The 23244-nt window shown below is 43.6% G+C and overlaps 4 protein-coding genes across 8 annotated transcripts in view; 3 read left to right on the top strand and 1 right to left on the bottom strand.

Moving 5' to 3' along the window:
- LOC117652085 overlaps positions 1-1952 on the top strand; it is a 76075-nt gene extending 74123 nt beyond the window's left edge. For both annotated transcript variants that reach the window (XM_034396745.1, XM_034396746.1), the window contains one exon: positions 1-1952. In XM_034396745.1, coding sequence (XP_034252636.1) covers positions 1-392 — 392 coding nt within the window. In that variant the 3' untranslated portion in view covers positions 393-1952.
- A 154-nt stretch (positions 1953-2106) lies between these two features.
- On the bottom strand, positions 2107-14387 carry LOC117652084 (eIF-2-alpha kinase activator GCN1). Its single transcript, XM_034396744.1, has 34 exons — positions 14248-14387; positions 14049-14151; positions 13295-13490; positions 12426-13203; positions 12249-12348; positions 12072-12169; positions 11408-11971; positions 11121-11316; positions 10916-11040; positions 10662-10837; positions 10310-10529; positions 10025-10223; positions 9797-9949; positions 9482-9724; positions 9227-9393; positions 9021-9133; positions 8739-8943; positions 8259-8633; positions 7881-8181; positions 7376-7792; positions 7005-7294; positions 6594-6929; positions 5830-6509; positions 5626-5749; positions 5303-5545; positions 4942-5211; positions 4751-4864; positions 4429-4659; positions 4167-4360; positions 3868-4079; positions 3362-3510; positions 3174-3278; positions 2867-3088; positions 2107-2777 (listed from the first exon to the last, which is right to left on the bottom strand). Exons 1-34 carry the CDS (start codon positions 14260-14262, stop codon positions 2649-2651), a joined length of 8043 nt encoding a protein of 2680 aa, XP_034252635.1. The 5' UTR covers positions 14263-14387; the 3' UTR covers positions 2107-2648.
- A 97-nt stretch (positions 14388-14484) lies between these two features.
- On the top strand, positions 14485-17972 carry LOC117652086 (haloacid dehalogenase-like hydrolase domain-containing 5). Its single transcript, XM_034396747.1, has 7 exons — positions 14485-14644; positions 14985-15191; positions 15271-15474; positions 15582-15793; positions 15875-16063; positions 16147-16324; positions 16406-17972. The coding sequence occupies exons 1-7, from the start codon at positions 14534-14536 to the stop codon at positions 16559-16561; spliced, it is 1257 nt and encodes a 418-aa protein (XP_034252638.1). The 5' UTR covers positions 14485-14533; the 3' UTR covers positions 16562-17972.
- A 623-nt stretch (positions 17973-18595) lies between these two features.
- LOC117651823 (E3 ubiquitin-protein ligase Rnf220-like) overlaps positions 18596-23244 on the top strand; it is a 71652-nt gene continuing 67003 nt past the window's right edge. For 2 of the 4 annotated variants that reach the window (XM_034396226.1, XM_034396223.1), the window contains exons 1-3: positions 18652-18793; positions 19691-19804; positions 19883-20396. In XM_034396226.1, the coding sequence (XP_034252117.1) occupies positions 19691-19804; positions 19883-20396 (628 nt within the window). In that variant the 5' untranslated portion in view covers positions 18652-18793. The other 2 variants (XM_034396224.1, XM_034396225.1) reach the window with 2 other exon arrangements.

Below are 23244 nucleotides of genomic sequence, written 5' to 3'. Positions count from 1 at the left end.
CCTCCGCCTTCCGGGAGCCGTTCGGAGTTCTCCGCTTCCCGTCGTCCAACCTCCGGCCCTCCATCATCGGCAGGGACGACTTCTTCGTGCGCTACGGCGACAAGGAGCGCGAGGCCATCTCGAGCTTCGACTTCCTGGACGACATGTCGACGGCGTCGCTGAGCTGCGCGTCCGGGGCGTCCTCCACGCTCGGGTCGATGCAGAAGCTGGACGCCGTGCTGGACGAGCAGGGCGAGCGGGGCGAGGGAAGGACCACGCCCACCGCGGACACCGCGGAGGACAGCGACGAGCGGACGGGTGAGCAGCTGTCCATCAGCGACTCGTGCGGGAACAGCCTGTCCGGATCGAGGTCTAGTCTGGAGGAGCGGCCCGGGCCTGAGCCGGCCATGTGATAACGTGATAACCCAAAGGCTAATTCGACTGAGCGACTCCCGCGCCGTCGGGCTGTCGTTGCGTTGGAAACAACGTGTTTTCTGTTACTGGGAATATTAACCCAAAATGCGTTTGCTGTGGTTCAGAAACCTTTCCGCATTTTTTTAATGTTTTATTTCAATAATGTAGGCTTGGAAGACGGAATCATATGTTATTGTTTAAATTAGCCCTCATAGGGTTTGGAAGAGATCTTGCAGCCTTTATTTCTAAATATTGGATAATTAATCAGCACTGCATAATTACAATACACCAGTAGAATGCCTCCATCAAATTTCAGTTGGATTTCAGTGATGTTTTATTTCATCAAGGTTCTTTTTCTTTTGACTGAAATTGCTCATCTGGTGGTTGAAATTTTGAATTTATGTTCTCGCTTATTCTGTGTTTCAAATTTCAATTTTAAAAGAAAATAATATAATATTCCGTCATGAATATGTGATATGTTTGTTTTATATTTTGTTGAAATTGTTGTTTTATCATCTGAATCATCACCTTTTTGCAATGTACCACTGCTGGAGATGGTCTGATCAAAATTTTAAAATTGCCTTCTGTGAGCACTTTACCAAGCTTATGAATTTTCAGTTACATTTTATTACAGTTGTATTCTATACACAGCTGCCTTCTTGTCACATGTAAGATTTGTGTTCAGGAGATGGACGTTGTAGAAGAGATGATTTCAGATATCTGTTTTATTGTTTTTTCTTTTTTTGTATATAATACATCTTTGTACATTATTTCATACAATATTAATAGTCTTAGTAAATATAATAAACCTGTGAATACTATGATTGTACTGTTTTAAAGTTGTCTATAATTATAGATGTGATAATTTGATGAACCAAAATAAGTTTATGTGTAAGACTTAATTTATAAGTTGATCTGAAAATGGTTTAAATTTTGTGGAATCCTCCCATTATTAATTAATGAAGTACACACCTAAAATCAGTTCTGTACATTCATACTTATTTGTTCTAATGTCAATATACGCAGAGGAAACAGGAAACATTGTGTGATATGTGTTGTGCGCCGTAAAAATGCATTGGTTTCTACATTGATGGTGCGTTTTCGTAGTGCAAGGCCTATAATGCTAGAGGTGACCTCCTCTGTAGGGTACTAAAAAAGAACTATGTGGGGTTGTTTTTTTCTTTTTTAAAAAAAAAGTAGCTCAAAGTTCTAACAAAGTTTTAATTACATCCAGGAGACCTGCTGCTGAATGAAGGTGACATTCATGACACCTACTCAAATGACACAATGAACCACGGCACTGTAAAGGGTCCCCTTCAATGAAAATAATCTTTTAATTTTGTTCTTTGCTTCATGTTTTATTGTTATTTCTTCGGTTATTTAATTTTAGCGGGCATGGGCCGGGACGCGTCATGGTACCCTTTTAGAACTAATGAACTGTTTTCGTTTGCCACTGAAAACAACATTTTCTCTCATTTAGATTAAGTAGATTTGTCAATTGTATTTTGTAATGAGGATATTTTGAATTGAATTGCAAATATATCCCCTCTTTAACCTAATAGCTTGTGGAATTTTATATTATCCCTACCTGACACAATCTGTTTGGAAACCACCTATACTTGCTTGTGGGTTGGTTGGTGGACAATTTTGTCACCCTTGGGCCAGTGATATGCCTCATGGATCTTAAAAACACTTAAATCAAGAAAAAATCAATCCTGTGGAAATGTATTTGTAAATTTTATTATGAAAAACAAAACAACAGAAACAATGGAGAACCTACAAAGAGGTAGAGACCCGTGTGAATACTGAGACCAACTACTGAACAACAAAACAGAAGAAAATAGAAAAGAAAAGTCAAAATGGAATAAAACTGCTCCAAACTGTTCGACACAACACATGTATACACCAGTTTACATAATCTTACGTTATCAGTATACAGACTACAAATGAAATTGGTAGTGTACAAATACATGCAACATCAATTTATATTTTTTTAAATAAGTAGTTTGTCATCTGGCCCATTTTAAATAAGACAGTACAACAATTCCAGTTTTTCCTTCCATAATGCACTAATGTGCTAAAATTGAAAGGGAAAATTTAAAAGAGAAGAAAAGCTAGCAGTATATCACATAAAAACATTGTTTAGCAAACCCCTGTCTTTCATAGAATAACAAAACTACAGTACATCACGAGTAAGAAAACTGGGCTCTCCACAATTCGTTGTTAGGATGTAAATTACTTTGACTTTAATGAATTCAAGTAACAAGAGTGTCATCCAATTCCTCTTCCTTGGTCTCAGGTTGATTTGCTACCTTACGAAGAACCTTACTAATAACGTCCATGAGTGACTCCTGAGCTCCAGCATCAAGTAGACCCAAACAATACTGAAAAAAAGCATCAAGAGGTTAAAAAAAATGACAGAAATAAATCTGATTCATTAAGGTCTGTACACATTACTTAGTTTTAAACTGACCTGAAGCATTTCTTCACCTTGCCGCAATCGTAAAACAGAAACCAGAGCAATTTCACTATCAGCTTTAACATAACTATTCTTCTCTTTAGTTCCATTGACAAGCATAGGCAATGTGACTTTCAACAGTTCAGGGGTGAATGTCTTTCTATCATGCCTTCTAGCTAAGTAAGAGCACACTCTAGACACTAGTTGCTTCACTTCATTGGAACTGTGGTTCATGGTCTGAAATAGAAAGAGAAACGGTAATGAACATGAAAGTTTCAGTAGATTAGAATTGGAGGAAAAATTGAAACAGATAAGCACTTACCCTAATGAAAGGTGAGATGAGTGTTTGGGGTAGTGGTTTTTCATTCAACATGAGATGGTCAAACAAGTAACCACAGCACCGTATCCCATTTTGAGCAATTTGAACCTGAAATAATTTATTTTTAAATCATTAGAAGGAGTGCATGCTGAGAAGTTACCTGTTTACCACATTCCATAAAGATTACTTACTCGGTCAGCAACCAGGAAAGACAAAATGACCCTGTGCAACTTATCACAGAAATTGTCCGTATACACAACAGAGGGGCATTCTTTCAAGGCAACAAAGAGTGCTGAGCTTCTTCCATGTCTCAGCATCCAATCCAATGAAGTATCATCCGCTAAAACAAAGTAAGACCAAAGTAAGAAAATATTTCACGCACTTTTAGTTTTTTTCAATAAGTTCATCCTACGAAGCAAAAGTCTCACAAATCATTGCTACCAAACACGAATCATTACTACCTGACAAAAATCATTACTACCTGACACAAATCATAGCTACCAAACACTAATCATTGCTACCAAACAAAAATAGAAACGTCTCACCTTGGGGTGGAGGTTTAAACCCTTTCCCCTTTATCCGATTTTCCTCAACTGATCCAAGCAGCAGTGAAAATAAAGTCTACTCTGAGTATTCCATTCAATCACATAACTTCAGGGTTTTCTATGGATATTTAAAGCAAACAATAAATACTTACACAAGAGGTGATCTGATAACACAACGTTGAGTTGTTCAGGTGAGAACCATCGACACATGGCGCCGAGGCAGCCGGCGGCTGCACACCTTGAGACATCTTCAGGGTGACTCAGCATACCAATCAATGTCTGATGGATGGCCCTTCGAATAGGTTCAGACATTTTGTCTCCTGCAGCGGTGATCATGTATCGGAGAGCTTGAAGCATTGTTTCTCTAAAAACAAAAAAAGGCAACAAAAAAGATAGAGAAAGGATCTCACACACTGACAAGACCAACCAAGGGTCAAGGCCAAGACAGTACCTTATTGAAGAGTCTTCTAGATTTTTAATGCTGTTGTGTAGTTCTGTATAAATAGGATCTGGCCTTGTGTGGATTTTGATTAAATGGCCAGTTGCAACCGCTGCTTTGACTCGAACTATGCGGTTGCCATCATTGAGAGCCTTCACAAAGGTTGTCTGCAGCTGAGGCAGGAACTGCTTCAACATGGCACCCACCTGCAAAGAAAATCTATTGTTAGCCACCATGAACAAAAAACCAATAGTTTGACAGCAAAATAAATTACCTTTGAGAGCAGTAAGGAGAGTGTGTCTAAAACAGCAGCCTTGACTGGCCAGTTGAAGCGATCTCCAAGAATACGAATCAAAGGACCAGTGATGTGTACCACAGACGGAGCAAGAGCCTCATTTGTGATAAGTTTAATCATATCACCGATGCAATACGCTGCCACTTCTTTTATTTCTGGTGGACCATTTAGCACAGCTTCACGGAACATAGGTAGCATAGGGGTAATTCCCTGGAAATTTTGTAAGGTTTGATTATACATGCCTTGTCACCAGAATTTGAATCAACATGTAACTTCACAAAAGCACAAGATAAAATATTACCTTTGGTAGACAGAAACCAGGCATATACTGTTGCCCCTTGAGATCCCCAGCAGCAAAGCGAATGGCTTGCTTAATGTCACCAACATAGGCAGTGGATGCTGTCACTTCAAGGGTCTATGAATTCAAAAAGAAAAAGGGAATTAGTTACCCAATTCACAACTAGTAGGTAAGTACAACATCAACTTAAGTACCTTGAACACAGCAGCAAGAGCTTCACAACTCATGACTAGGACGCCTTGATCAGTGTCAGCATACAAGTGAATTATGCCACGCAAAAGCTGGGGAACGTGCTGGGTGTAATTGGCTCGTGTTTGACCACAGAATGCACAGAGCAATGCAGTGGCTGAGCGCCTACATGCAGCATTATCTGAACGTGACGACTCCAACAATGAATCTACTATAGTACGCACACCAACTTCATCATTAACAGACAACACCACAGCCTGGCAATACTCCATTTCCTGCAACAGCACATAAAAAAATAAAATAAGTGAGTGCCCAAAATGTTGCCAGAAGAAGATGCCTTTTCCATCAATTGGTTATTCTTTGTACCTGAGCTTCTTGAGGAGTGCCTTGTGCTCCAGAGAGAGCAGTTAACAAAGCAGGAAGTATCTTGCTAAGATAGCGAGTGAGAGCTTCTCCAGCTACACTAGCCAAAATGGACAAAGCTTTAGTGTTGACAGGGGGTGCAGTCAGTTGAGGTACCAAGTAAGGCAACACGACTCGTGACTTGATTGCCATGACCTGTCTCAAGCCGTCCAATGTACACTCCACAACATGTGGGTCGGGGTCACTCTGAAAAAGGAGACCAATTGGCCTTATATAAAGCTGTCTCAAATAGAGTAACACACACTGGGATAGGATAAAATACAAACCAGCTGGTTGAGCATGGATGGAAGAATGTCATCCAAAGCCCTTACACCCACAGTAGAGTGGAGACTGTCAAAAGTCCTGGCAGCTGCTTCTCGGACTTCAGGGAGAGGGTCACACATTGCTTTCCTGTCATCAATAAATTATTGGTGAGGGAGTTGGTGAGGAGAACAGCTGAGAGGTATGATGAAACATGTAAAACTACAAACCTCACAGTAGGCACCAGGCTGTTGACAAAAGTAAGCACCATATCCCTGCTAGTTGATTCCATGATCTCAGAGAGCCCAATACATACTCCTTGCCTCTGGTCTGCTTGATCTGACTCGAGGCCTCGTTCCAAGATAGGAATAATTTCTGGTAAAACACGCTCACCAAGTTTCCGAACCAAATCACCCAAGGTTCTTGCAGCTACTTGGCGCTTGTCATAGCTAGTTGATGCGAGACATCCCAAGAGAAGACTGAACAAAGTTGGCAGAATTTCTCGCAGAGTGCGTGGAGTGTTGGTTACAACCACCTTCCATACATGGAGAGCTGCTTGCCGTACCATCAGTGCTACATCAGAGCGGCCCATGTACAGACCAGCGAGCACTCTGTTACGGCGGAGCGGACCCAAAATGTCAATTATAGCTCGGTGAGATTGCTCTGTACCAAAGTTATCATCCTCATCTGCTGTTTCAGTTGACATTTTGCCAGAGACACCAGAGATGCGGTACAACAAATCTCCCAGAAGTTGCACAGAAGAATAACGAATGCGCCAGTTGTCATCAAACAGACCTTTCTCCAATTCAGGTAACAAAAGCATAATGGCAGACTCCGCATACAAATTGACAATACGCTGTCCAGCTTTTAAAGCAGTTTCACGAACATACTCATTTTCATCAGCCAATGCCTAGAGAAGACAAGAAAACCATGTACGTGTATTTCTGAAATTTCTTAAAAATAAGAATGTTATCACAGCTGATGTGTGGCTTACCTTCAGAATGGGGTTGATGATTTGGGAGATGTATGGAGTAAAGTCATCATGGAAGGCGCTTGGCATGTAAATGAACATCATAATGTAACCATCCTTAACATGAGGAGCAATATCAGGGCGCTCAGCTGTGGCAATGATCTCGGGCATAAGCTTGTGCATCTTTTCAACACCAAGCCCACTGACCACCTCACTCAAACCTTGAGCCGCACCAGACCTGTCTACAGAGCTGGACTCTGAAGTCAGAGTGGTCATCAACCAAGGCAATAAATCTTCAAATGTTTGTTCTCCCATTCCACGAACCATAGCGCCAAGCGCTCGGGCAGAGACACTTCGAACCTAACAAACAGAAACACAATTAGCTCAGGTTCAAAAAAATGTCAGTATTTTTTCTTTAACATTGATTGTCTGTACCTCAGGCACAGGATCCAACAGCGATGACTTGAGGCCTGGCACAATTGTTGGTAGATATGGCATAAGATCCTTCTGGTCAGTGAGGGAATACATATTACCAATGATTTGGGCAGCCATTTTTCTTGTTTCAGTAGCTCTGTCCATAAAGGCACGCTGAACCACAGGCATGATAAGGGCCAGAGATGGAGCATCAATGAAGTGCACGAATTGGGTCTCCAAAAGCGTTTGAAGACAAGTAGCAGTACGATGTGATGGATCTTGAAGAGCTTCCAAGAGAACAGGAACAATAGCTGGAAAAAAAAGGTGATCAACGATTGAAGTTAAGTACTCAATTGCAGAACCTAATTGCGACAGCCATAACAATATATTACCTTGAATTTCAGGATTTCGAATAACTGAACCAATAAGTCGTAAAGCTTGTGCTCCGGCATTTTGTACCTTGGTGTGTGAATCACTAAGAACCTCAATCAGCTTTGGCACAATGCTTGGAAGGCAGGATGAAAGTTGCTTTGGAGCACAATAAGCCATGGCACCTAACAGTTCAACTGAACCAGTTTTAGTTCGCCAGGAGTCCTCCTCCAGAGCAGTTAAGAGAGAGGGTAGAACCAGTTTTACTCCGTGAGCTGATAGCTTGCTCATCACAATGCGAGCAGTTTCATCTGTGGCGTCTCGCACATACTGGTTGCCATCGCCAAAGCAAAGCAGCAGATGAGGCAAGACGTGGACAATGTAAGGTTCAAACAAGCGGCCCAGCATGTTACAGAGCATCTCAAATGCAAGAAGGGCACCTGAGAAAACAAGAATCAAACATCAAGAATGGCTAAAAACATTCTCACTAGATGAAATTTAACATTCTGCAAAAGAGAAATGGTTTACCTTCCCTATGACGGTAATTCTTCTTGTCTTGAATAGCTTCAGTCAAAGTTGTCATTACATCATACTGCTTCAGAGCAAGGATTCCCATGCCTTTGATGATGCCAGCCAGACCATATGCAGCACCTCTTCGCTCACCATACACACTGGATTCAAGTAACTGATCCATTAATTTCTTAATGAGCACAGGTGCTTCATCTTTGACAGCAGGAACAAGGTGAGGCAAACAATTGGCAACTGCTTCCTGAACTTGCTGAGATGGTGTCGACAGGGCATCCACAAGCCGAGAAACAATAGGTTTCACCTAAAAAGTTAAAGAACTCCACACATTAACTTTACACTTTACACAAAAACTAAGCAGATAAGAGGAATCATATTTACTTTGGGGTCATCCCTATCTAAATGCCTAGCCAAAGATCCCATAAGGATGACAATGGACTGGCGAACAGCATCAAATTTGCCAGAGTCAGGTGCTTTATCTAAGAAATTTTCAAACACTGGCAACAAGCTATTGATAGTATCTTTTCCATGCAAGTCTACTGATGCAAGGGCAGCACTCAACATATTTTTCCTGACTTCTTCATTTCGGTCACCCAAGCCATTTGAGACAAAAAACTGAGCTAGGCTTGACACTTGACTGTGTGTGAGCAAAGGGGCTAATTCTTTAAGAGCAAGTGCCACACCTCGACGTGGCTCCCACACATCAATAGCCTCCTCTTCAATACGCCCAAAACTATCAACTTTGGCAGGAATCATCTGGAAAATTTAATACATAAATGTTTTTATTATTATTCAAAGTTATTAATATATGGTTGAATTAAATTTTAATAAACCAGTCAGGTGCAATGAAGCAATACTTACCGTCAGTTTCTCTTTGTATATTCCTAGAAGATTTTCAATCACTTGAGGGATTGGCGCTTCAAACTCCTTGAGCAATGCAGCCAGAGCTTCTGCTGCAGAAGTTTGCACAACGTCAACAGGATGAACAACATCTAAGAGAAGACCCATCCAGAGTACTTCATCCAACTTCAGAGCAGCAGCCGTCCACAACTTTGAAGCAAGTTCCCTGAAACAAAGGAGAAAGTTTTAAATGGAGGTCTTCAAACAAAGAGTTGACATTGCAAGACATTGTAAGTAACATGCCTGTTTTCTTCAACAACATCAAATCTTGCAACCCAAATCCGTCTAGTCACTCTGACAGCCTGTTCAGGATTTGTCTTAAAGGTAGGGAAAGCAGCAACCATGGCAGCTAAACCCTGTCAACATAAAAAGTAAACAGGATTTCAGAAGCAATTCCAAATAGTAATAATAAAATGAAACAACAAAGTAGTTAGTAGTATATGACTTACCCGGAGAGCAGCATCTCTCACGTTGGTGTCTTGGTTCTGAAGAGCTGACAGCAGGCTGTCAATTTCATCTTCACTGGCCCTAGCATATCCTTCCAGAGCAGAGCCTGAAGCAGCGACATCCATGAGAGCTGCACTGGCAAGTTGCTGAAGTCTTCCCGTGGAAACACCTGAATAAAGTAAAATATAAATTAAATGAAATACATGTCAAAGGTAGAAAATGCATACCATTCCCTAACAGTGAGGAAAGTAACTTACTTATAATTCCAATCAAAAGTTCAAACATCAGCCGTCTTGGCAAAAGATCTGGATGGAATAGATCAATACCATCCTTGGGTTCGACAACACCTCCCTGCATCTGAGCATGTGCAGAGACAATCTGGATACCTTTAGTCATTAAGATTTCATCCTTTTGAACAGATGGGTGGACCAAGGCTTTCTTGATAAAGGTGAAACAATAACAAAATGCAGGAGCTGGCAGGATTATTTTCTTGTCTTGATCTGTAGAGCAACAAAACGTTAAGCACCTTGAATAATGACCTAGGTGTTCCAATTTTTAATAAGACGACATACCCTTAATAGTTTCACTGCGTGGACGAACAGTTGCCTTGTGGAGCAGGTTGAGGGTTCTGGCTACAGCTGCATCCAGTTTCTCATCCTCCCAAGCACTGTCAAGGTCGCACATGGGTTTGTGCAGACGCAAAGTAACATGTCCCACTAAATCAGCTGGGCAAATTTAAAACAACAATTTAATTTTGAACAATAGTTTGGGCATGTAAATGTAGTGAGTTAAAATCGTACCTAAGATCATATGGGAGGAGCTGAATACACCCTTCTGTAACTGGACATAAAGACCACACAAATCTGGAGCGGCAAGTGGTGACTTTAAATTAGTCAGAATGCTGGGGAGGATCTCTCGGAAGTATCGAGAAAGATGTGTTGGATTTCCCTCCAAGGCAGCACGCAACATGGATATGCAATTGTCCAAACGATTCTTCAACTGAAATAAAAATCAGGAAACTTGAATAAAAACGAAGAGGAAATAGCTATTTTTACATTCAGCACACTTTCACCACCCATGCATACCACAGTCAGCCTTGAACGAATTGCACTTTCTTTCTCAAGCTGTATTTTCATAGCCTCTTTCTGCTTTGGATTCAACTCTGGTTCTTTGAGTTTCCCTTCACGCCTTTTTTTTTCTTCCAATTCTCGGCGGAGGGCCATTTCTTCTAATTGCTCTTTGTAGGAATAAACTTTGCTCTCCCTCTTCATGTTTTTATTGTTCAGCAATGAATCATCATTTTTTCTAAAATAAAAAGAAAATAGACAATTTTAACTTTCAAAGGTTACCAAAATTGTTATGGTCAAATGTATACAAGCTAACATTCAACCAAACAATTTTGAATCAAACAAACAAACACAGTGTATGTTTCCTTACCCAATACAGCTCTTGTCATACAGAACTCCTTCCGGTGTTTGAAAAATGAAGTACTCATCTTTGCTTATATGCAATAATGATTGGTCATTTAAACCATCATTTACTCTTGCTAATAAATGAGGCAGAATGATATTAGGGCTGATTTTGACAACCAAAGCTAACGTTTTCTCCATAATCTAGAGGAAGCAAGAACAAAATTAAAACCTTTAATTGTAAGAGGAATCAATATTGAAGAGAATTCAGGTAATAATTACAGGAGTTGGTTTGTAATTATCAATCAGTGTGGTCCGAATATTCTGCGATAAGCGAGCCAACAAGGTTGCAGGTTCACAATTCATGTGCCGCACAATTTTCAGCCATAATTCAGGGGCAACAGCAGCTGAAATAGGTTAGCTTAATTAATACACAAACAGATAAAGCTTTCATAAACCATTGGAGGATGGTTCAGATTCTACCTACCAATGGCTGGGTGGTTAGATGCAATCAAAGACTCCTGTGCAATGTAGAAAGCATCTTCTGGTGTGAGGCCATTTGCAGAGCAGAGGGCAGTGAGGCAACCAACTAGCGACTGAGGTGTTGCCTCAGGTCCACCACCTGGTCCTGTACCACCCTCAGAGTTTTCTTTGTTTTCTTTCGCCTCTTTGCTGCTAGTGTACTGCACAAGGAAAAGATATTAACTCAATTCAACTCAATTCAGTAAAAGCAATAATGTACAGCAAAGCCTTCAAAGAAAATATTTAACATACCTGAATTTTGAGAGTTTCTAAAGAATGAGTGAATTCCCTCAATAAAGCCCGCGCTATTTCAGTTCCTCCAAGTGATGAAACCATTTTTTTGACAACATTACGGCTGTGGACTTTCACATTTGCACTGCCACAGGTCAGGCAAAAAATGATTGCACGATGAAACGGCTGGCTGCGCCCTTCAAGCTTATCCACATGATTAACCAACAGTTGTTCACTCAGGTTCATGACATTGTTAAGAGCTTCATCAGATGCAACCAACAAAAACTTTTCAGCTACAAATAGCTGCTTTTCAGGATCAGTAATTGCTGGAAAAACTGAGCTCAGTTGTGTTTCAGACACTGTGCCCTCACTAGAGCACAGCTTGAGGAGCAGACACGCAGCAGCAAGAGCTTCTGTGACAACAGGTGCCTGAGTTTGTTGTGAAGCACCTTTTTCAATTGTTTTCAAGAGCAGCGGAACCAAGTCAGTTCCAAGATGAGCAGTATTGCTTGTGAAACAGCAAGACATGCACTGAATGATAGCAGTGCGGATAGGTGCAGTTGATGTTTTCAACCCTAAGCTCTTCTGCAGAGACAAGACAAGAAAACACAAAAAAAAATTAAAAACAGCCATCAATTTTAAGTTAGAAACATGTATACTAGCAGGAAAAGAATATGGCAGTTACCTTCAATCCATCAATTACAGAAGCCGGAATTTCATTGGTAAATTTGGAACACCACAGGGACATCATTTCAAGGGCATGCACTAAAGTCTTTTCATGCGCTGCAAAGAAAAGTAAGATTGATTCAAAAGAAAACAAACCTCATAATATACCATAATACCAGATTATTTCAGAACATACCTTCAATACCAACCACCTTAATGAACTGCTCTGCAGCAATAGTAGCAAGTTTTTGTACACTACTTCCACTCACAGTGTTGAAACTCAGATTTCCCGCTCCCTACAAGATTTAAGTGAAAATTTAATAATCCAATTCAAGCATTGAACAAACAGGGAAATAGGGTTCATTATAAATACCTGCAAGACACTTATTTTCTGCTCAGCAACTGTCAACTTCCCTTCCGACCCATGGAACACAGCAAAGATCTGATTCAGCAGCTGCTCAATAGCAGTAGCATCACTACACTGTTGAGCCAGACGCTTGCAGGCATCTGCTGACTCGACTCGAGCTAAGTCCTCCTTGGAGTGGAGGTTTGCTGCCAAGCTTTTCCCAATGTCACTAGCATATTGACTGAGGTCCAAAGACACAGCTGAGATAATATGACCAACACACTCCAAAATAATTTCAGGGTTTCGCAGCATTGCCTTCTGTACAGCTGGCAACAGTTGCCCCTTGAACTCGTCATGGGTTAGCTGGCGCAACAGTGCACAAGACTCATCCACCACATAGACAGGCGGCTTAACTTTGACACTGACAGCAACTTTAATAAACATGTCCAAAAGATTCGCTTTAAATTTTTTAACCAACTCTGCATTGCTGTCATTTACTAAATGATGTATTAAATATGAACCAAACACAATGTATTGGAAAGATGGCTCTTTCAAAGATTGAAGTGTTGAGACATACAAGTCAATGACAGATGAACTTGATTTCCACATCTTATAGGTCAGTCGACAAACTTTCAGTTTGCTTTTCCTCAAGTTGGAAGAAACAACAGCACAAAGAAGTACAGCCTGCGCCTCAAAGAGGGCAGGGAACTCAGACTTGCAGGCATCGGAAGCATCTTGGAAACCAACTTCAACCACCATACAAGACCAAATCAAGGCCTGAAGGGCAGTCAAAGAAGTGTTGCGCCTGAAAAAAAAGTCATAAATTACATCAATACATACTTCCAGAACATAAAAAAAAGGAGACAAAAAGTAGACTGTACAAATTATTCGCTTACGTTGGAACTAAGGACTTGTAACCATTTGCAACCTCCCCAAGAGAAGCAGTGAGGTGTTTAACTGTCCATTCTTTGTGATGTTTTAGGAGAGCTGAAATGAGCTGACAAACAGCTGCCTTTGATCTACTATCACTGTATCGAGGCAAAGTGATGGGCAGCAGCCTGCATAGGCCACGAACAACCTGTTCTGTGATACCTACAAAAAAGAATGTAAGAAGATTACTCAACGTAGGAGAGAGCAGAAAAAGGTAAGAATACTATCTAAGGGAGGGCACAAATGGGAAGAAACCTTCATCGACACACAGGTAAAACTCGACAGACAAGTGGACGGTTCTCAGGTTTACAGATAAATTGATGTGTTGCGAAGGCGGCGCGAAAACAGGATCAGAAAGAACTTAACGGTTAATTCCTGTTGTAACACCGAAAGAACACAATTTCACCAAAAAGAAAATTAGGTTAGGTAAGCAATGAGTACGCGAACCTTTCGATACGGTGAATTATAAATGAACAAGGGAATGACATCGTCTGAGACATATTTCTCAGGTGCTTAAATAGTTGTATCCGGCTTAGAAAAGGGCGTAAATCGCATTAATTGAGAAAAAGAGACAAAGTGTCCGGTGCCGTTCAGGCCAGTCGTACACTGACTGAAAATCGCCCAAGCCTTGAAAAACTTCACTCAGACTCTCGTAACAGACATCGCATCAACTAAAATAAAGGAGCCTGATTAAAGTAACTTATTTTACCGGAAATTTACCTGGATTTGACAAAATTGAGATAACATGTTTGATCACTTGTTGCCGTTCCTTGGTGCTTGCGGACTGGATGCGCGAAGGCAAATCCTTCAAGCTTTTGGCAAGCTAGAAAAAAATACAATTCATAGGAAAAAGTCGTCGAAGGAAGGTTTATCTCGGATAAATTGAAAAATAATCCACGTGACAAAAGGACCACATTACCTCGGTGTCAGCCATGTTTGTGACGACTGTATTTAGTACACGCGTACCAACTTTTGGAACGGGGGAGCCAACCTGAACCGCTAGCAGACGAAATCAGGCAGGCTGGGGTATGTTTTGAGAAGGGAGAGTCCACCTCCTAGCACGTCCTGCTTTGACCAATCACAGCACGTTTCGATCCGACCCGGCCAATCGGACTGCAATCAGGTCGTGCACTGAAAGGATGTTCATCTTGCTAACTGGTTTTTCGTCTGCTTGGGTCCGAGCACATCAAATCTGACGTTTAAAAATGGCTGCCCTTATGTGGAGAGGTGAAATGGGACGGTTTCACAGGACAAACTTGTTAAAACTCTGCACTGAAGTTTTTGCTTCCCAATCGTCTAGGTACTTCGGAACAAAGGTAAGTTGCTCTTGTAGTGTGGTCTGAGACAGTCATACGTTATGTGAGCCGTAAGTGAAATTTCAACTGTGATAGTTACCTTTGCCGTTTCATAACCTTACTGAATTCCGAAATCTTGCGTGACATCTTCAACTTGACAGCCGCGGTGTCAACAAGCGACTACATTGTACATAACTTTAAATGGCTATTATTTTCTGCAGGTCTTAGATACCTAATTTTTATGTTTGTTTCACACTCTTTCCATTGTTAATAAAGTGACATGGAATGTTTGATGTTGAAACCAACTTTGTGTCAAGGCCAATATGATTTGCTTTGTGTAATTCTTTTGGCATTTTTGCAGGTCAACCAGCCCGAATTCGGACTGCTCTTTGACATTGATGGAGTTATTGTGCGGGGCAAGAAGGTCATTCAGTCTGTGCCTGAATCATTCCAAAAATTGGTCGATAAAAATGGAGTGTTCAGGGTGCCCACTGTCTTTGTCACTAATGCTGGCAATGCCCTCAGACACGAACGAGCGATTCAGCTTACCAAGTGGCTTGGGGTTGAGGTACAATTTTATTCAAAGGTTTCTTCATCTTTTTCCTTTGGAATCTTTCTCTTATATCAGAAATGTGTTTCACTTTCAGGTGTCAGAAGATCAGGTAGTGATGGCTCATTCACCTCTACGAATGTTCCAACAGTTCCATGACAAGCGGGTTCTTGTCTCTGGCCAAGGTCCTGTGGCAGATATAGCCAGAAATGTGGGCTTCCACAACATTGTTACCATAGATGAACTTAGGACAACGTTCCCCACTCTGGATGCTGTGGATCATGCTCGTCGCTCATCTGGTGTAAGACATTTTCATGCACACATTCAAGCTTCATTCATTGCAAAGGCCAGAAAAGTTTTCTTGAGTCATTCCCTAGGTAACTTTTGTCAATTTTGTTTCCCTTTTAGGCTGGCCCTCATGAACGGTCATTTGTACCTGTGGAGGCAGTAGTTCTTTTTGGAGAGCCTGTGAGGTGGGAAACTTCGCTCCAGCTAATCTTGGATGTTCTGATGGCCAATGGGCAGCCATCAACAGCTCCTCCAGGGATTATTTACCCTCACATACCTGTACTGGCTTGTAATATGGATTTACAGTGGATGGCTGAAGCCTGTATGCCAAGGTTGGGAAATTGTTCTTACCAATCTGGCTTCTTCCTGTTGTCTACTATGTCTCAATTTATGCTGAAATCTTCTGTTTGTAGGTTTGGCCATGGTGCTTTCTTGCTGTGTTTAGAGGCTTTGTACAAAAAAATAACAGGGAAAGATCTTATATACACAGCTTTGATTGGAAAACCTAGTGAAATTACTTATCACCATGCTCATCACGTTGTGCTTTCTCAAGCACAGTCTATTGGAGTTAATCATCATTTGAAGAGGCTCTATGCTATTGGGTAAGACAAATTCATTTATTGCTCTTATGTTGCCTGTATCAATCTGTCTCTGGTTTTGTAAGACTACTTTCTTTGATTGTTAGTGACAACATTAACACTGATGTTTTTGGAGCAAACCTCTACAACCAATATCTCTCTCAACGCAAAGCAAGTGGTCGAATGAAACAAGTTGCACGGACTCGTACTATTGAGCATCTTCTTCAAGCTGACCCTAGTGATTGGGACATGGGGGCAGAGAGTTGCTTCAGTATTCTTGTGGAGGTATTTTTCCTTTTTCATTTTCCAAAGAAACACATTATATGCTGACAAGATTTTTTAAACCAATTCTTGTCTTTTGTTTAGACTGGTGTTTATTCTGTTGACCGAGAGGAAAGTTTGCTGGATCACTCACCAAGAGACTTCCTTCCAGTTGAAGAAAAGCTGAGAGAACCCAATTTCACTGTCGAGAATGTATCAAAGGCCATTGATTTAGTCTTCAAACAAGAATCTTTCCAGTAGAGTGTTCCAAACTTTTCCTGCAATATGCAGCATAAAACCTACCTGAGTTTTTGTTCCCGTGAGCTTTAGCTGTAAAATGAAGTAAATTCTTAGTGAATGTTTTCTGTTAACTTGTGCAGATGGAACATAAATCCTCCAAAATTGCGCTGGAAGTTGTCTATATTCAGAAGGACATTGAAAGAATAACTTGGTCTAATTTCATTGAAAGGCCGTTCTCAAATAAGACGGCTTAGTCATGCCAAATTCTGGTAAAACTATGGCAATAGAGGTCTTTCATTTTAAAATTTTTTGAATCGTCATATCTTAAAGAAAATGTATGCTGGCAACTTGCCTGGTAATCTAAGTCTTTTTATGGAAGTGTTATGTTAATTATCGATTTTCAGAGGGTCGTTTATACTAATTTAGAGTTTAAATTAGTGTTTTTATTCCTCAAAGAGATTAGCTGAAATTTGCCTGAAATGTAGATTGATGGTCAAGAAAATTGCAAAATTTCAATACTCTTAACAATACTTTATATTTTTTGCAAAGCAAAGAGCACATGAATTTACAAATTGTCATAGTAAGTGGTAACTGATTTTGTCAGGTTTTCTGAACTCAAGATACATAATTTGTTTGTGCTCGCTTAAAATTTTTTTTGTTTTGTTTTTTAGAAGGTGTTCTATCTACATTTTCCCTCTTAGTGCCAAATTTAATAGGTAGACAATTATGTTTATTCTCTGTTTTAGCCCTGGGTCCAAAAACATAACATGATACTGTATCATTATTTTTAGTGAAATTATCTAACCCTGTGTTTTAGAAATGTTGTAGTGCCTGTAAAATTTTATTGTTTTTAACAATGATTCATCTGTGATTATTCTAAATATGCTGAAGCTCAAGGTTTGGTCTGTTTGAAATTTTAATAATTCTGAATGCCCCCCCCCCCCCCCCCTGGATGAAGGGCCTGCAATTGTTATCATTATTTGTACTTTACATGAGATGAACAATTAAGACATATTCCTCCATTCATTAACTAGACATTTGCCGCCTCGTTGACTATCCCGTCCTATCAGTAATTGTAGTCCCCACTTTCAGATAATGATTAGTTATCAAGGAAAGCCATTAAAACATTTCCCCCAACTTCTGTTCAGTTTTTCAGACAATGATTTGGTAGTTTTTAAATGTGGTGGGTCAGGACAATACTAGAGGACTGTTCAGGACCTCATGTGGAGCTGTGAGCTGTGGACAAAAATGTGATATAGAGATATTAAGTGTGGTGCAAACTCTTAACGATGGCAAGAGGGCATAGTTGGATTCTTTTTCTCATTAATTTCAGTATCCTATGTGCTTTCTTTTTTATTTGTTTCATTATTGATTTGTTAACTGATGTAATGAGTTTAAGTGGACGAAATATGACAATAGTTTTGCTTCAGGATTATGTTTGTTTGTCATTTCCTATTAAAATTTTGAACTGATCCAAACAGCTATCCAGGATTATTAAAAATTAACGCATGAAGCTACAGGTCTTAAAATCTTGGTCGCTCAGTGGAAAAAGTATTTCAGTGTTTGATAAAGAATTTACTCAGGGGATAAAGAGGACAGATAGTGCTGGCGCTGGCTCATATTTGATGGCGAAAACAGAGGGAGGTAGTTGGGCAAATAAAGCGGAAAAATTCAAGAGGGTAACATGATAAATTAATGCAACTCATTCAAACCATTTTAAAAAGTGCTGCAGGGAAATTCACAGAACATTACAAAAATGCATCAGGCTAATTCATTAAACATTTAATAAGCACAACAGGGTGATTAGCCTGAGTTGACTGATTCCTGGTACACGGCAAAATCAGCTCTCATCGGCCTGCACTGCAGCCGATCGTTTTTTGGGGCTTCCCTTCGGCGCGGCGTGCACTTACTCCGGTCGCCGGGTCCCCCGGAGTAGCGCCGAGTTCGTCACTACTCTCCGCTCATCGCGCGGAGTCTCGCCAGCAGACAGGGCCGCGCAGCAGCGCCACCTAGCGGGCGAGCGTCAGCCAATCAGAACGCAGCGTGGGCTAGGGGGGACTCCCAGCATGCAACACGAGACAACATGAGGGAGTAGGTAAGTTTGTTATGAAGCTCAGTCGGGTTTTGGTGTGTTGTGTGGAAGCAATAGCGTGCTCCTCCGCACATTTGTTGACATGAATTGAACCCTTTTCCGTCTATTTACATTTATTTATAATAATTATCACATGGTACAGTCACATTAACTTATTCAAGGTAATCCAGACCGTGCCTTCCGCAATGCGTTCGCAGTGTGTACAGGCCGACTTGTGTTCGTTAGGCAATTTTGCCGGTTTTTTTCTCATGTCGATTTACTTCTGCTTGTTGACGCGAACCGTTCCGCTGTAGTGAAGTGTCAGCTGGTGGTGTGTGTTAGAAAGTGCTGTGCTACAGTGTCCTGGCCGGTGGCCGCGCTGTCCCCGCGTTTTAAACCCGTTGTTTATCGTGGGCTCCTCTCCGAAATGTGATGGGCAACTTGTTGTGTTGGCCCGCAAATTTGGATAGCAGCTGATGCCCAGCGGCCCAGCCTCACTGTGTGATGAGTGACACTCGACTGTGAGAAAATTGTGCCAGTTTTGCGACGTGACATGCCCTCCCCGGAATTTATTGGATATTCTCCTGTGAAACATAACCTGAAAAGTGGACTTGTGAATTTTGCGACCTGCGTGTGCTTTCTTGTGGATTTCTACTTCTTGCGAAGACATGGACTGCAGATTTGCGCACAGTGGATGTTATGTTTTAATTGTGCTCAGTGCGGATGGTCCTGCGTCTCTCCCTTTGTGGTAGACTTTGTGAATTTGTGAAAAATTTTTGGCACAAAGACAACGGGTTGGACGCCGTTTGCATTAACAGTGGTTTCTTTTCCTGGAGGATGGTTGAGAGTGGCTTTATTAACTTTCTCCTTCACATAAGCTTCTGGCATACCTGTTAGATGCTCGCTGAAGTTATCTTATTCCTGGGAAGTGTATTGAAAAATGTGCGCCACCACAATCAGTTAAACTTCTTCATTCGGACTGCAGTGTGCATCCAATGATTGTACCATGTGATAAATATATTTTTTGGGACTCATGTGATATTTGCATCATGTGTCTCATGCTTGGTGATCTGTTTCAGATGGAAAATTCTGCCTACGCACCCAATCCTCTTCCACCCCCTGCCTTGGTTGTTTTCTCGCAAGCTGGCGGACTTCCTGAGGCGCTGCGGATGCAAAGACCTTTCAACCCACAGGTGCGGCTTGTTGCTATCTTCGCACAGAGTCAGTACTTTAATGTAAAGAGGTGATGTGACGTTTAATTTGTGTTGCAGACGCCTGAAGTCAAAGACCTGCACATACCCTTTTCCACCTCTGGTTTCGGCCTCCGGCATATGGATGGCTACCCCGGTCTGCCGGCTCACCTACTGCACCACCTGCAGCCCCAGTTCCTCCACCCGGCGCTAGACCCGAGGCTACCCTTCGGCTCCGGGGCCTTCCGACCGCTGGCCTCGTCGCCGGTCCACGAAGGGAAAGGCTTCGCCTCCGCCTTCGCGCCGCCGTCCAAGTGCCTCAAGGTGGAGACGAGCAACGGCACGCACGAAACGACCCTGTTCTCCCCCGGCGCCGCGGCCGAAGAACGGAACTACATGAACGGGCAGGCGCAGCAACGCTCAGACTCAAGTTCCCCCGCCTCAGTGTCCATCTCCCCCCCGAACCTGCACCAAGTAGTGAAGGAAGAAAGCTCCGACGCCCCCATGTCCGAGGACCGCGACGGCACCGCCACGCCGGGCTCCGTGTCGGAGGGCACGGAGCGCTCCACGCCGGAGGAGGGCCGCGGCTTCAGAAGTGAGTATCGGCTGGATTGGGAGCGGGCAGCGGGGACCCACCCGGAACAAGGGATGGCACGGAGCACTCGAGTCGAGACCAGCATTTCCGCGCTCCCACCGCGCTCCCACTGCGCTCCCACCGCATTCCCACCACATTCACCACGCCGCTTCTGGGCGTAAATTGTAAATATTTGGTGGAGTCGGGTCGGCCGGCCACATGGTGCCAAGTGCCGGGAGAACGGCTGTCCGTCGCGCCTCCTCGCTTCCCGAGAAACGGGTGCAGTGCACCACCCGCGTCCACCCGCCACTGGGCCTTCAGACTGCGAACCAAAACCCCGCAGCCGCTTGAGCCGTGTCAATCCAAAAACTCTTTTTTTAAAAAATTCAAAAAAATATTTCATTATTTTTTTGTTTGTTCGGACTGCTTTTTAAAATAAAATTAATCTCATTTGTGTCCACTAGCGCAATTTTAAAATTCAAAAAGTTTGTACGTAAAAATTTGCAGTGGCGTGGCGCCGCCGTGGTGGGCTTCCAGCCTCCCAGCCGCCGAAACGCAAATTCTGCGGTCAATTAGGTGACCGCGCGTCGCGCGCTTTGCGGTAGTGCGTACACTTGCGTATACTTGCGTGTAACTCGATGCTGCGGAGCGTCGCTCTCTCTCGCACACCTCAGGCACACCTCGCGGAGTGCGAGAGAGACGGGAGACCGCCGTTGGAAATCCGCCTGCCGGGAGTGAGTGCCTCGCTGTGACAATGCCCCGCTGCCACTGGCTAGGGTTACAGTGTACCCCCGCGAATTATCCAGTGTGCTGTGTCTCGTTCCGCGTCGCGCGTCGGCGGCCGCCTCGCAGTGTGCCCGTAACCCGCAGTGGATTTGCCAGAAGAACGGCGCTGGCGGCGAAAACTCTGGACGCGTTTTGAGCTCCAGAGTCCCATTTAGCGACTCGGGAGCTCAAATTGCGTCCGGGATTTTTGCCGCCTCCACCGGTCGTCTGGCCCACTGTGCAACCCTTCCTCCAGATGGAAATGCGTCCCTCGACTCGAGTGCCCCGGCGCCGTGCCCTTTTCCCTTGCAAGTGCATGTCGCGTGTGTTCGGGTGACTTTGAATCCGTGTGTGGCGGGGTGTTCTGTGTGTTCGGCTGGGTGTGTTGTGTCCGCGCGGTGTTCCTGTGGGGGTGCTTTGTTGATCGGTTCGAGTTCTGTTTAGCGACGCTGGAGCTCAAAACGCGTCTAGAGTTTTGGCCGCGTCGGTGACTCCGTGACCACGTCCGCGACGGTCCGCGACGCCGTGGCGACACCTAGGACGGGTGCGCTGCGCTCCCAGTGCACCGGGGCTGCAGTAATGGCCATTTTGTTCCTCTCAATTTGCCTCTGCAGTTCGAGCAGTGTCTCTCTCTCGCACCCGCGGGGCGTCCCGGACGGTCGCGGACGGTCCGGGAGGTGCGCGAGAGAGACGCGGCGAGTCAGCCTTCCACGCCACTGCCCTAATGGCGGGGGCCGGTCGCCTCTCTGTCGCGCTCCATAGAATGTTCGTTACTGTGCCACTGCACTGTGTGCGTGCCACAGTGTGCCACCCTTGTGTGGCAATCCGGGAGGAGGAAAAAAGATTCGAGTGTGGAATGAATCAACGAGTGCGCGGCAAGCAGAGTCGTCTTCGTCGCTCTGTCTCTCTCGCACCCCTTCGGGACGCCCCGTGAGTGCGAGAGAGAGAGAGAGAGAGGACTCCGCGTCTTGCCGTGGCCGTGGTCATCGCCGACAGCATCTTTGGCTGGGCTGCCCCTGTTTGGCCTGCAGAAACTTACCACTACTACTTGGTGCCCGTTGAAGCTGGTAAGCCTGTTCGGTCCAAGTGCTGCAGCCGCCGCTCTGTCTCTCTCGCACCCGCTCCGCGACGCGCCGAGAGTGCGACAGAGACGGAGCGAGGTGCCATTCCGATCGTAAAAAGAATAATTTCCGGACGAATTGGCATCGCGAGGTCGCGGCGCGCGTTGACAAATGATGTCCCCCAGGTTTGGACAAATTATTTTATAGTGGCGGCTCCGACTCGGCCCGGCCGGTTCCGGATCACTTCACACTCGAGTTGCTTGCTCCACAATGCGACGCTCTCATTAGTTTCTCATACCGAAAAGAGCAACGGCGGCTCTGCTGTGCTGCGAGCGGGAACCGCGGCCGGTTGGAACTACACTGTGGAGTTCCGCGTCCGCCGTGAGCCGCGCCAGGCCACTGTATAAACGAGAAAAAAACCGCTGGCCGGATTAGAAAATTAGGAAAGTCAAAACGTCGAAACGGACCAGGTGACGCGCGAGTCAAATCCGGCAGTGTCGCGGTCGGGGGGGGTCAAAAGGGGGGGTGTGGTTTCAGCTTCAAAGGGTTCGTCCCCAAGGCCTCTTCTTTCGCCCCTGGCGAGTCCCGGAAACAAACAACGTAAAAAGCAGTGAAAGTGGACCCTTTGGCGGGTGCTTTCCCAATGTGGGGTGAATGGTGGCAAAAGGTCTCCAGTCATTTCAAAAATTCCCCGGCAAATTTCAAACGGCCAAAAAAAAACAAAAAATTTACAAAACCCGCGTGAAGTTGGGTCATAGATGATTTTGGAAATTTCAAAAGGACCCCACAAGGAAAAACGGAAAAATCAAAGAAAAAAAAAAAGTGGTTTGGTGTGTTTCTCAATACCCGTGATTTGGATTTGGGGAAATCGGGAAGGTCGCCGCCGGGTGCGCGTTGTTACGGGGGGGTTTTCGTCCCACTTCTTTTCTCGCTAAATTCCCTCCATTCGGAAGAAGGGGGAGAAGGAGGGTGGGGGTGGCGGGTGCTGGTCACTGCCAAATCCAGTCGCATTGTGTCGCGCGCCGCGTATGACCGCGGCGGAA

The sequence above is a fragment of the Thrips palmi genome, unplaced genomic scaffold, assembly GCF_012932325.1.
Source record: "Thrips palmi isolate BJ-2018 unplaced genomic scaffold, TpBJ-2018v1 HiC_scaffold_6, whole genome shotgun sequence".
Taxonomy (NCBI): domain Eukaryota; kingdom Metazoa; phylum Arthropoda; class Insecta; order Thysanoptera; family Thripidae; genus Thrips; species Thrips palmi.
The sequence above is the reverse complement of the archived record's forward strand: the minus strand, read 5'-3'. Positions and strand labels throughout refer to the sequence as shown.

What these genes read in the sequence shown, in the direction of transcription:
- LOC117652086 (XM_034396747.1), top strand. Translation starts at nt 14,534, where the DNA reads ATGGCTGCCCTTATGTGGAGAGGTGAAATGGGACGGTTTCACAGGACA. An exon ending in ATGCTCGTCGCTCATCTGGT is followed by an intron (nt 15,475 to 15,581) that starts GTAAGACATTTT and finishes TTTCCCTTTTAG; the next exon opens with GCTGGCCCTCATGAACGGTC. An exon ending in GCTTCAGTATTCTTGTGGAG is followed by an intron (nt 16,325 to 16,405) that starts GTATTTTTCCTT and finishes TCTTTTGTTTAG; the next exon opens with ACTGGTGTTTATTCTGTTGA.
- LOC117652084 (XM_034396744.1), bottom strand. An exon ending in TAAGGTGGTTGGTATTGAAG is followed by an intron (nt 12,170 to 12,248) that starts GTATGTTCTGAA and finishes TTTTCTTTGCAG; the next exon opens with CGCATGAAAAGACTTTAGTG. An exon ending in CTCTTGCTGCTGTGTTCAAG is followed by an intron (nt 4,865 to 4,941) that starts GTACTTAAGTTG and finishes TTGAATTCATAG; the next exon opens with ACCCTTGAAGTGACAGCATC.